This window comes from Stegodyphus dumicola, chromosome 5 (genome assembly GCF_044657685.1).
Source record: "Stegodyphus dumicola isolate Sdum_Otavi_A_Nest chromosome 5, ASM4465768v1".
NCBI classification, from domain to species: Eukaryota; Metazoa; Arthropoda; class Arachnida; order Araneae; family Eresidae; genus Stegodyphus; species Stegodyphus dumicola.
Window position 1 is genome coordinate 213511910 of NC_140772.1, and position 12443 is coordinate 213524352.

General features: G+C 32.4%; 1 protein-coding gene across 3 annotated transcripts in view; it reads right to left on the reverse strand.

Annotated features, from left to right (window-relative positions):
- Positions 1-12443, reverse strand: part of ApepP (Aminopeptidase P) — a 108154-nt gene that overhangs the window by 40311 nt on the left and 55400 nt on the right. For all 3 annotated transcript variants that reach the window (XM_085817654.1, XM_085817653.1, XM_085817651.1), the window contains exon 10: positions 3579-3623. In XM_085817654.1, coding sequence (XP_085673780.1) covers positions 3579-3623 — 45 coding nt within the window. The remainder of the gene's footprint in view (positions 1-3578; positions 3624-12443) is intronic.

Genomic DNA, 12443 nt, shown 5'->3' on the forward strand with positions numbered 1-12443 from the left:
GCATTTGGATATCTGATTCTGGTTTCCTCACAAAGCTATGTTATCGCTCCTTTTATATTAAATAAAATTTTAATTGACTCATCATTTTGAATTTCTGCGAGTTCTTTTTACTGCATATTTGAAATATCAGCCAAATTCACTAGCATTGGCTGCATCATCCAAGTTGGGAAATCCATTTGTTTTAAGCTACAAAATCTTTTAAATCAGCCGATAAAATTTTCAGATGATCGACAAGAACAAGTATAGCGGTAGTCACATCACATTTTTGGAGCCAATGAGACTTTTCAAAATTTTTGTGGTAAATAGTATATGCCTGACATAATTCAACAAAGATAATGAAACCAAATATCTTCTTTTTGCTCCTTGAAGTTGTTTATTTAATATATTTAATTTTTCAAAAATATTGGCTAAATAACCCACAATTGGCTTGTTATCATCCGTTAACGGATTTTTCATTTCAGGTTTGTTGCTTATAAAATAACTAAGAGTATCAAATAGTTCTATAAATCTTTCTGACAGACTTCTTACTTCAGTGTGAAGTACAAGTCTCATATAGTCTTCATTTTGTTCTTAATAAAATAACTTGAAAAGGACGTTCACATTTGGCTCTAGCTTTAGTAGCACTATTATACACTTTATAACTGAATTTAGTACTTCATTTAGAACACGCGAATTGTTTTTAGCTAGCAGGTTTTCTCTATGAATAACACAATGCACAAGAAGCATTTCTGGATTCTCATCTTTTATCAATTTTAAGCAACTCTTTTTTTTATTCCGTGCTTCATTTTATTTTTCAACCATCATATTAGGGCCACCATCTGCAGTACAAGATGTATTATATTTTTTATATCTAAGTAATTTTTTATCTTACTATAAATATCTTTGGAGGTAGTGGTGCTTTCTGATGATTTACAGAAGAACATTTTTTCAGCAAAATCCCCTTTATGAACCTATCTCACATAAGTTACAAGTACGGCCTCACTGTCTCTCAAAGTTGGTTCATCCATTTGCACCAAAAATTTTCTTCTTTTCAGCTTTTCAACAAGTTGTATTTCAATATCCTCATTTAATCTTTCTTCTGCAAACAGTATTGTTATTTAGTGGCATAGCTTTAACATCTTTGTCATCTTTTTCTAGAACAGTTTTAATTGCTGATATTGATGGTTTGATTAAATTTTTCCCTATAGTACGGCTTTTCCCAGATTAAGCGATGAGTAATGAAATTTGATAAATAGCCTCAAAAGCACAATTAACAGTTGCATTATGAGCAGTAAATAAAGACTTTAATATTACTCAAATTTTCAAAAAATTTAATTTTCAAAAATTTTCCTTAAAAGTGTGAAAATAATTCAAATCTGAATTAATATCAGCATTATGTTTCGCCTTCAAATGTGCCTCAAGATGACCTAGTTTCACTGATTCGTTGGTCAGGCATTATTGACATAAAAGACAAAAGTTGACTGTTTATGGACCAGGTATGAAACCAAATTTTAAATATGCCTCCAAATACCGACAAACCTTTTTTTTTTTTTTTTTTTTTTTGTTTTTGCTTGCACCCCTCATTTCACTAAGGGCTGAAAGAAATAAATATAAGATCAATATAAACAAAACTTCCATTTAAGGAAAGACTAATATACCGGTTGCCATTCCTACAGTAAAAAATAAAAAATTTGTTGGCTGAAATGTGCGAGAAACATCTGGAAAGCATAATGTGTCAGTTATTTAAATGCCTTTAAAAGCATTTAAATGTCCATGTCTACAGCGAGAATTCTTTATAAAATATTTAAAATGCACCGCAATTTAAAAACGTTTTTACATATACATGACATTTTTCTTTATTTTGGGGAATAAAAAAGGAAATTTAAAAAAAATTTGACTTTATGAAACATATTTAGAACATCCTTCGTCCCCTTAAACTCTGGACGAGTCCATTTTCGAATTGCCCCCCTTAACAGTCACATTGCCCCCTTGTGGGGCGTGGGCCCCATGTTGGGAAACACGGGTGTATAGCCAGACAGTTTGCATTTTGAGCATTAAGCAAGCTTGTTTTGTTGGTAAGAATGTTATTAGAATATATTTTAAAAAACAATATTGTGGTGATTCTTCTTCCAATAAAAATGGAAAACAAGAAAATAGTCTAAAAAACAAAATTCATGAGTCATAAATTTGAATAGTAGCACTTTTTGTAAACTGCTTCATCTTTTCAGTCCAAATCCACATGAGCAGAATTTAATGGCAGATTATGTATTAAGGATTTAGTTTAAGAAAAACCTTTTTCTTGTCATTTTTGCAAATACTATTTTTTCCCTCATTTAAGGGCATTACTTTTCAAGTAATTTTACTGATGTATATTTTCCCCACGAAACATATCAGCACACTTTTTTAAAAGAGTCCTGTACTAGCTCAAATAATTTCCCTATCATTTATGCCTTTTCATTCCCCTATGCTTTTCTGTTGTATTGTCACAAGACAAGAATTTGTGGATGTTTCTTTAAATAATCAGTCCAGATAAGCAGGAAGAAACTGAAAATTCGCTATCAATAATAATAGCACACAGAAAAAGAAATAGCTGTAAACAGCTTAAGAAAACATGGGAAAATTAATAAATTTGTGACTGTTAAGAAAACTAAGCCACCCTAAAAAGGTTAAAACTCAGCACTGAAAGTAATAACAAAGATTACAGCAGCAACACACTCAGATATCTATAGCATTTTTTAAATTATTAACTTACTCAGAAAGAAAAGATCATGACAAAATATTTCAAATAATAATAATTTTACTCAGTTATTTTTGGTTCATAATAAGGATAGTTAAATAATTGCATTGCAAACTAGAGTTTTTTACGGAAATATGGTAATGAGAAAATTCAAGATCAAAAGTAGCTCGCAACTAGAGAACCCTCCAGTACTGACTTCAAAAACAAGGGAAAAGAAGGTTAAATATTTTTAATTCCAAAACGTTCAAAAATTACAATGCAAGAAATCAAAGAAGTTTTGAGAATTGCTGGTTTATTTTTGCAACTAATAATTTCCGAAAGATAAAAACAGCATTTTCTAGCAGCCTGAATTTTGTTTCGAATTTGATTCAGAAAAGAGAAATTTTGGAGAATTTAATTCGCTTCGCTTTAAGTAACACCAAAAATATTTAATTATTTGTCCAGTGAAAGATTAGCATCATGGCAGAATTCATAACAAAATTGTTAATTTGATTTTTGTATTAAAAGGTGAGTTAATTTGTCTAGCAAGGTTTCCATAGCATGTTACTTCACATATACATTTCTAAAGGTTAGGTTAGCTAAATTTTTAATTATGACACAGTACTTCAAGATTGTGTGCTTAAAATAAGAGTCTCCATGGAAGATTCTCTATGAGAAATTAATCTGCATTCACATAGCATTCGAGAAAAATCATAAAAAATCCAAATAGTCCCCTAATAAATAGAAGAATCTAACATTGTTCTTCAGCTTTAATCTTATTTATGGTGATGGCTCTAGTCTTCAAAAGACATTTAGAACAAGCACAAAATTTCCAAAAAATAAATCATTGTATATTTTTGCAATATTGTAAATTGTAACTTACTTTAGGTACAAGTGACACCAAAGCATAACTGGATTTGTCACTTATCTGAAATAAAAATTGAACTAAGGAGTAAGATAGATATTAAATTTACGTTTCATACTTAACCTAAAAGACACACATAATACTTAATAAAAACTCAATCTTAAGAGAAATATTTGCATAAGAAATAAAAATAATGGAGATGACATATATCATACAAATAATTTCCCATAAATTTAGGAAAAAACTGATGAATAAATGCTTATTCAACAAGAGGCATAAGCATTGCATTTATAAATTATTATTTTTATGCATAATATTTATAAATTATTATCTTTATAAAAACCAATACACAGCGGTAATTTTAAACATGCTTAAATCAAATTATGAAAGCATCAATAATCAATATATGGAAAGTTTTTAATAATGGAAGAAATAAAGATAATAATATTTCTCACTAGAAATTAAATACAAGGTGGAGGGGGAACTTAGAAATCAAATTCATTACATATAAAAGAAGAATTTATCAATTATAACTTCTGGAATATATTTGTTTTTATTTACAAATTACCTATTTATGGAAAAGCAATTACAGCCACTTAAAAATTCTTCATATTCAGAAAATATGGAGGTTTAATTCTTAAACCACTGAGATATTTTCATTATTTACTGCTTTCTGAATCTTCCCAGCAAAGAGGGAACATAACTAGCTACATAACATTGTTGAATAAAATTTTAAAAGTTTTAATTAAAAAAGAAACTATAAGTTGTGACAAGATCATGAATAAGATTCTAAGCAACCAAGACAAGTATACAAAGAGGATGATTACAGGTGAAAAATTTCTGATTTGTTAAATTTATGGGATCTGCCCTTTCTTTTTATTACAACACATTTAATATTTTCTTAGCATGAATTCCCAGATTCAGATAAACTTATCTGCATGATCTTTTTGTATTGTCAAATACAATATAACAAACCATTGTGGTGATGGTGATAAGGAGCGCGCCTTGCGCCCTGCGATAAATGTGGCAACCCTAGAGCAGAAGTTTCTTACGATTAGAGAGCAGAGCGAGACAGGCCGGCTGTCGGGGAGTACGCACGAAGTTCCGAAATAAAGCATTAATTTTTATTGTGCACTATGTCTAGTTAATATTTATATTAATGCAGTATGAAAATAATCTGTGATATGGAATGCGAGGATTGGTGGTAAAACATATAGGTAACAACATGATAGGAGTCACCATAATGGTGACCCGGACTGTGTTAAATCAGGCTGTATGAACAGTTTCAAGCACTTTCGATTTTGCTTATAAGCCATCACTCAAGATCTCCAAACCAAAAGTAATGGACTACACCGGTTTTCATCCTCCGAATCACAGATGAGTAGTAATTATAGATCATTTTATAATTCTGTTTTCTACTTATCATTTAATTTCATTTTCTTTAGTTAAATTTTTGCTTTTATTTTGGCTTAAAAACCTTGCACAATGTCTGATGTTCATGCCGTCCAAATTCCGGTTTATAACCGATCAGACCCATATTTATGGTTTATTATGTGTGAAAATACCTTTGCTCTTGCCACCCCCAAACCTAGCACACAATCCATTACTAAATATAATTATGTAGTTGCTCATCTTCCTCCAGATATAGCATCTCTAGTGTGGGAGTTACTTATGAAACCTTCTCAGCAAGAAATTTGCCAATTATTATCTGGAGAGGAATTATGTTCTTGAAAACCTATCGATTTGCTTAGCAATATGAAACGTCAAGCAGAATCTTTAAATGTTCCAGATAACTTAATGTTAGAATTATTCCTTCAACGTTTGCCTTCGAATGTTCAGTCTATTTTTGCAGCGGTTTCCAATTTAACTGCAGATAAAGGTGCAGAAATTGCCGACAGAATTTTAGAAGTAAATCCAACCCCAGGGACTTGTGCCGTTTCTCATACAGTCGATCAGTCTTTTGAGGATAAATTATTTAAAGAAATAGAAAAATTAAACAAATGTATTAATCGCATTTCTCTTTCTTATGGTCACTCGCCAAATCGAGGAGATCGCAATAATGAAACAAGCTATTCCAAAAGGCAAGATTATTCTGTTTGCTGGTATCATAGACGTTTTGGGAAAAAGTGTAGAGAAGACAAATGTACAAAACCTTGTTCATGACAGGGAAACGAAACTAGCAAAGAATAGAGGCGACTTATTCTTTGCCTCAAGTTTCACGTCACTTGTTCGTTCATGACCGTGGAACAAACCTTTCATTCTTGGTCGATACCGGCTCTGACGTGTCCTTACTTCCAGCAAATAATTCTCAAAAATGGAATTCTCCCCAACAAACACTTTTCGCTGCTAATTCTTCTTCTATTCATGTTTATGGTCAAAAAACACTTTCTTTGGATTTCAAATTAAGATGACAGTTTACATGGACTTTTCTTATAGCAAATGTCAGTACACCCAATCTTGGAGCAGATTTTCTCCATTTCTTTGAATTGGTACCTGATCTCAGAAACAAATGACTCAAAGATTTAAAAACGCAGTTTAAAACTGTCGGCTGCGTGAAAAATGCAGGCATTTATTCAGTAAAAACTGCATTCAGTGATACACCATATCACAAAATTTTAAAAGAATTTCCTTCAATTACTAAATTAACAGATCCTAACCAACCTGTTAAACATAACACCGTTCATTATATCATAACTAAAGGTCCACCTGTGGTTGCAAAACCTCGTCGGTTAGCTCCAGATCGCTTAAAAATAGCAAAACAAGAATTTCAAACTGTGATGCAATTGGGGCATTTGAGACCTTCGAGCAGCAATTATGCATCCCCACTTCACATGGTTCCAAAAAAGGGAAGTCTGGAATGGAGACCTGTAGGAGATTATCGAGCATTGAACGCTCAAACAATAAAAGACAAATACCCTATTCCATGCTTAGCCTATTTTACTGCTGCATTGCACGGTATTAAAATTTTTAGTCATGTTGACCTGATTAAGGCATACCATCAAATACCAATTAACCCAGCCGACATCCACAAAACCACCATATGCATACCATTCGGTTTATTCGAAAGTACCCGTATGCAATACAGCTTATGCAATGAATCCGCGACTTTTCAACGTTTTATAGATGAAGTCACGCAGGATTTAGAAGGTGTTATTGCTTTCGCCGATGACTTGCTCATAGCCTCTAAAGATTCTGAGGAACATAGCAGGCATTTGAAAGCTTTATTTTCCAAACTTCAGGAATATGGACTTTGCATAAATGTTTCAAAATGTACCTTTGGTCAAACGTCTATTGATTTCTTAGGTTTTCACCTTAATGAAAATGGAATTGAACCTCTTCCTGACAAAGTCAAATGTATTTTAGATTTTCCTCAATCTACCACTCTTACTCAGCTTCGCCGATTTTTAGGCATGTTTAACTTTTGCAGATGTTTCATACCTAAAGCAGCACATATTATTTCTCCTTTAATAAATTTGTTAGAAGGCTATATTAATAGAAAGAAATCTCGTTCTCGTGTTCGGGATTCATCCCCACAATTAAATTGGAACGAGAATGCTGAACAAGCCTTCATTGCTGCCAAAAATGCCATTGCTCAGGGTACCCTTTTGAGACACTCTATTCCCAGAGCCCAGCTAAGCATCTGGGTAGATGCCTCAGACGTCGCAATAGGCGGCACACTTATGCAAACATGGGAACCTATAGCATTTTTCTCTATCAAACTCAATAAAAGTCAACAGAAATGGTTCGCGTACGATAGGGAATTATTTTCAATTTATTCTGCAATTAAGAAATTCCGACACATGTTAGAGGGCAGAAATGTTATCATTCATACATATCAAAAACCATTAATATACGCTTTTAAACGGAATCCTCATAAATGTTCACCTCGACAATTGCGCCATTTAGATTTTATTTCTCAGTACTCTACTGATATTAGGCATGTGCAAGGTTCAAAAAACGTTGCTGACACTCTTTCAAGAATTGAAATTGATTCCATAACAAAATTTCCATTTTCGGATTTTAAAAAATTTCAGGAAGCTCAACAGCATGATCCGGAGGTACAAGACCTTCTCAAAAATAATACATCATCTTTGAAACTGGAATTTAAACCGTGCCAATATTCTGATGGTAATATTCGTTGTGACATATCAACGGACATTCCTCGTCCATTTGTTCCGAATTCCTTTCGCAGACTCATCTTTAATCATCTGCATAATCTGTCACATCCACGAATTGCAGCTACTACGAAGCTTATTCGTTCTCATTACGTATGGCCCGATATGAAACGTCATATCAAAAATTGGGTGAAATCCTGTGAATCTTGCCAAAAATCAAAAATTACTAGACATACTAAAGCCCCACTGGGTACATTCTCTCTTCCTGATGCACGTTTTTCAGAAATCCATATGGATATCGTTGGACCGTTACCTCCATCAGAAGGCAATGTGTACCTTTTGACTCTAATAGATAGATTCTCCAGATGGCCTGAAGCCATTCCCATCCAGGATATGAAAATGGAAGCCATTTGCAGAGCCATCTTCAACTGTTGGATATCTCATTTTGACTGCCCATCAATAATAAGAACAGACCAAGGTTCTGAAATGAGATCTGCAATTTTTGCAGAATTTACATGCATTTTGGGTACGAACAGAATCATAACAACAGGCTATCATCCAATGTCCAATGGCATTGTTGAATGATTTCATCAACATTTAAAATCTCTCAAGGCTCACGAGACCAATAACTGGACTTAAACACTACCAGTTGTTATGCTTGGTATTCGGACAGCCGTAAAGGAGGATCTACAGTCATCTTGTGCTGAACTGGTGTTCGGCACAACTCTCAAGCTGCCTAGTGATATGATAACGTCATCTAAGATATCTCCGTATGACACTCAGTTTATCACGAATCTTCAGCATAGAATGCAACAATCAAATCCAATAGCAACATCAGCACATTGCCAAGAAAAGTGTTACATAAATGCTACCTTAAAGTCGTGTACGCATGTATTCTTACGTGTCGATCGAGTAAAGCCACCTCTGTGCCAACCATATACAGGTCTGCATAAAGTCCTTTTTAGAACGGACGAAACTTTCACAATTGATATTAACGATCTGAAATCTACTGTGTCTATAGACCGTGTGAAACCAGCCTATTTGCTTTCGGACTCTAATTTGCCTGAACTGAAAACAAATAAAGACTTAAAGACAGTTCAGCAGAATAAATCTGCAAACGAACTCTCTAAGACACAAACTGTCACCAGATCGGGAAGACATGTTCACTTCCCTAAGAAACTTGCTTCTTACTTAACAATTTAAAACCTTTTTTTTTTTTTTTTTTTGAAATTCATATCATAACATATTTTTTGTTATTTTGATCTTTTCTAATTTTATATTCTAATTTTGTAATTATGAAAAAAATACCTGACAGTACGGATCCTCTGAGATATTTTCACAACCTGATGTTCGTTCCTTTGAATGGCCATCAAAGGAACTGGGGGGGAAACTCTGTGGTGATGGCGATAAGGAATGCGCCTTCCGCCCTCCGATAAATGTGGCAACCCTAGAGGAGAAGCTTCTTACGAGTAGCGAGCAGAGCGAGACAGGCCAGCTGTCAGGGAGTATGCACGAAGTTCCGAAATAAAGCATTAATTTCTATTGTGCACTATGTCTAGTTAATATTTATATTAATGCAGTAAGAAAATAATCTGTGATACGGAATGCGAGGATTGGTGGTAAAACATATAGATAACAACATGATAGGAAGCACCATACCATTATAATATGGTAAGTATACATATTTTTTTTTTCCATTGAAATCTCTGCTGAAGAGTTACAGTTAAAAAAATTATTTTTATTTACTTATTTGAAATATTAAGAGCATTTTTTTAACATTTGTAATTACGTACAAAATAGTTTTAATCTACTTTTGTCTTAGTTTGCTATTACAAAATCTGTTTGAAGAAAAGACCCATTTTAAGTGTTAAAAACAGAAAATTGAGTAATATTATTTCAGAATATTTATAGGACAGTAAATCTCCCTTTTCCATATATACTTCAGGTATTTAAGAGAGATTTTCAGATGCAGCTGAACAGTTTGGAATAAAATAAAAACTTTCTGAATAATAAGCCAAATTTTACTTTTATGAAAATACAACAAATGACAAAAAAAGGGGGTACAGTTCTATGTACTTCTAGTCTATTGGGCCCATTGGTGAAATTCAACTTGTGTTATTTATGTCTCGAAAGTATTAAGATATATATTAGATTTATATATAGCACTGTTCTAACATATTTATTTTAACATAAAATCTGACCTTTCCTGAAATAATAGTTTTTTTTCCATACTTCGATTCTACAATTTAAATTATGCCTACAAGGTGGAAGACAAGAATCTTGATGCACTTTTTTCATTTTGCATCTAGAATGTTTGGATTTTTCAACAGTTACACTTCTATAAATTGTGTATTCTTTTCAAATTCTCTTAAAATTTCAGTTGCGTCTCCAGGAAGACTTCTTTTTGTTCTCTAGGCATTTTAGCTGTAAATAAAGTTTGAAACAAAGCCCAAAGGACAAAATATTTGAATTAAAGGTTAAATATTTGAGTTGTCCAAAAAGGCAAAATTAATGTCTTGAATAGTTAATCATAGTTAGAAATTTAATAATAATTTCGACAGTGAATCTGCAAAAAATTGTCCAAGAAGCTTCTTCCATCGGTGCATTGGATTTCTTGAAGCTTTCCACATTAACGAAGATTTATCTTGTTTAATTAATAACTTAATGAAAGTGTAATCCAGTCATTCCTCACACTTATAAAATTTTATTAACTTAATTTTTGATAATTTGTTACTACTTTTACTGACAGATGATGTTGTTATATCTTACATTCTCATTTGCTTTATTCCAATAAGGTACAAACAAGACCATGGCTTCGATGCAGATTTCTTTGCTTCTGAAAAAGAAGAACATTTACCTGTTTGCCCTTGAAACTGATAAAGTATTTGACTAAACCTGTGTCAAATAAGCAGTTGTTGCTTTGTTAATTTTATATTTTACTTGTGCATGTTTCCTTTCTGCTTTTTAACCTAAAATTGGATAAAGGACAAATGTTGACTTACCCATGTATATTGTACCAAAAAAGAAAGCATAATATCTTCACTGTGAGACACATATTTATGCACAACATTAATGTAGTAATAGAAATTTAGATACAAGAAAGCTAGGTAAAACCAGTCACATAATGATGTTTGCAATTTCACTGTGGAAGAACAGGTCATCGAAGAAACAAGGAATCCTGAAACACAGCAGACCAACTTCATGACTCGAAGCAGAATGGCGTAATGTATTTGCCACTGGATTCAATTCTGAATTTATGAATTCTTCTTCATCCTAGCTGTAAGTGTGATGAGAAAAAGTATCTTGATGGACAAATATTAAACACCTTCATAGGTATGAAAATAAGTAATTCCATAAAGAGGGATGAGGACTTGCTAATGAAAATTGTGGTTCTGAAATGGCATGGGAAAAGCCACCAGACATATCTTACAGCTTTCACTCACACGTGTAAAAATAATAGCAAAAAGGGTGGGCAAGAGGGAGGAGAGGGACAGGACTTCAAAACCAGTCGCTTTATAGACTATCAGTTAACATCTGTTGCCACAGTTGAAATGGAATCCAGAGTGAAAAATGTGAATGTTTGCCTTCACATGTATAGCTTCAGAAATTTTGAATTAAAAAACTGCAATTTTTTGCAGGTATATCTAGAAATAGATCTACTTTGAGATGACAGTAAAAATTTTATAGGTTATAATTATTTTTTTTTTAAATTATCAAAATTTCTAAAACATGCAAATTTTCAAAATAAATCATTAGAAAAAATGTATGAATTTTACTTTGGTTGAATTAAAATTTTTAACTGTGAAAAAAGGAATCAAGTAAATTTAATAAAAAAGAAATAGTAATAAATATACACAAAATCCAATTAAAATCAAGAAGCTAAATTCTGAGAGCTAACTTTTTTAAAAACTACTCATGCATTTGTTTCAAAAATTTGCACTAAGACCTAATTTGAGGCATATGATTGAAATATAGATCACTTCAGAAAAAGTCAGATTTTGTGTTAAAATACCTATGTCAGATCAATGCTATATATAAATGTAATATATATATCCTAGGTCACGCTTTTAAGACATGAAAAAGCACGTTAATTTTGTCATTTCACCCAGTACCGCTTATTTTTTTTAATGTAAATTGCTTTCTTTCTTTTTTTTTTAAAATTTATTCTTGAAAGTGCAGAAAAGAGATGATTTAAGCAGGGCTATAACATTTTTATAACTTTGAAATGAGTTTTAAAACATTAAGAATGCAGCAAATGTCCGAAGTCACTCTTCCATGTCATTCTCCTTGCTATGCTATAGTTTTCAAATGGTTTGCAAAATTTCAGAGATAAACTTTTAGTTCATGTTGATTCTGAATCAGAGCGGTTATTAACCTCAATCATACCTGAAGATCCTGCTATTTTGTAAAAAATGGGACAAGAAAGGCACATCATACAGTTCCTAACAGAAGAGGTTTGTAAGATGATATTATTTTCCTTGATAATCTTCTCCTACGTTTTGTTAATATTAGATTCTTTATCATTTGCCTAATAACCACAAAGACACTGGTAGATTCATATCATTTAAAGCTGAAAAAAATTACAGAAGGAATGGCACTAACCAGAAATACAATTTCAGTTTATCGTTTTAAAGCCAGAAAAAAGCAGATTGTAGTATGGTATTTCCAAATGAAATTCCAGCAACCAAAGTGGAGGGGGGGGATAAAACAGGAGAAAAAAATTTGTGATATCTTTTTTTTTTAATCCACCAACTGCTTTTTCAAAAAT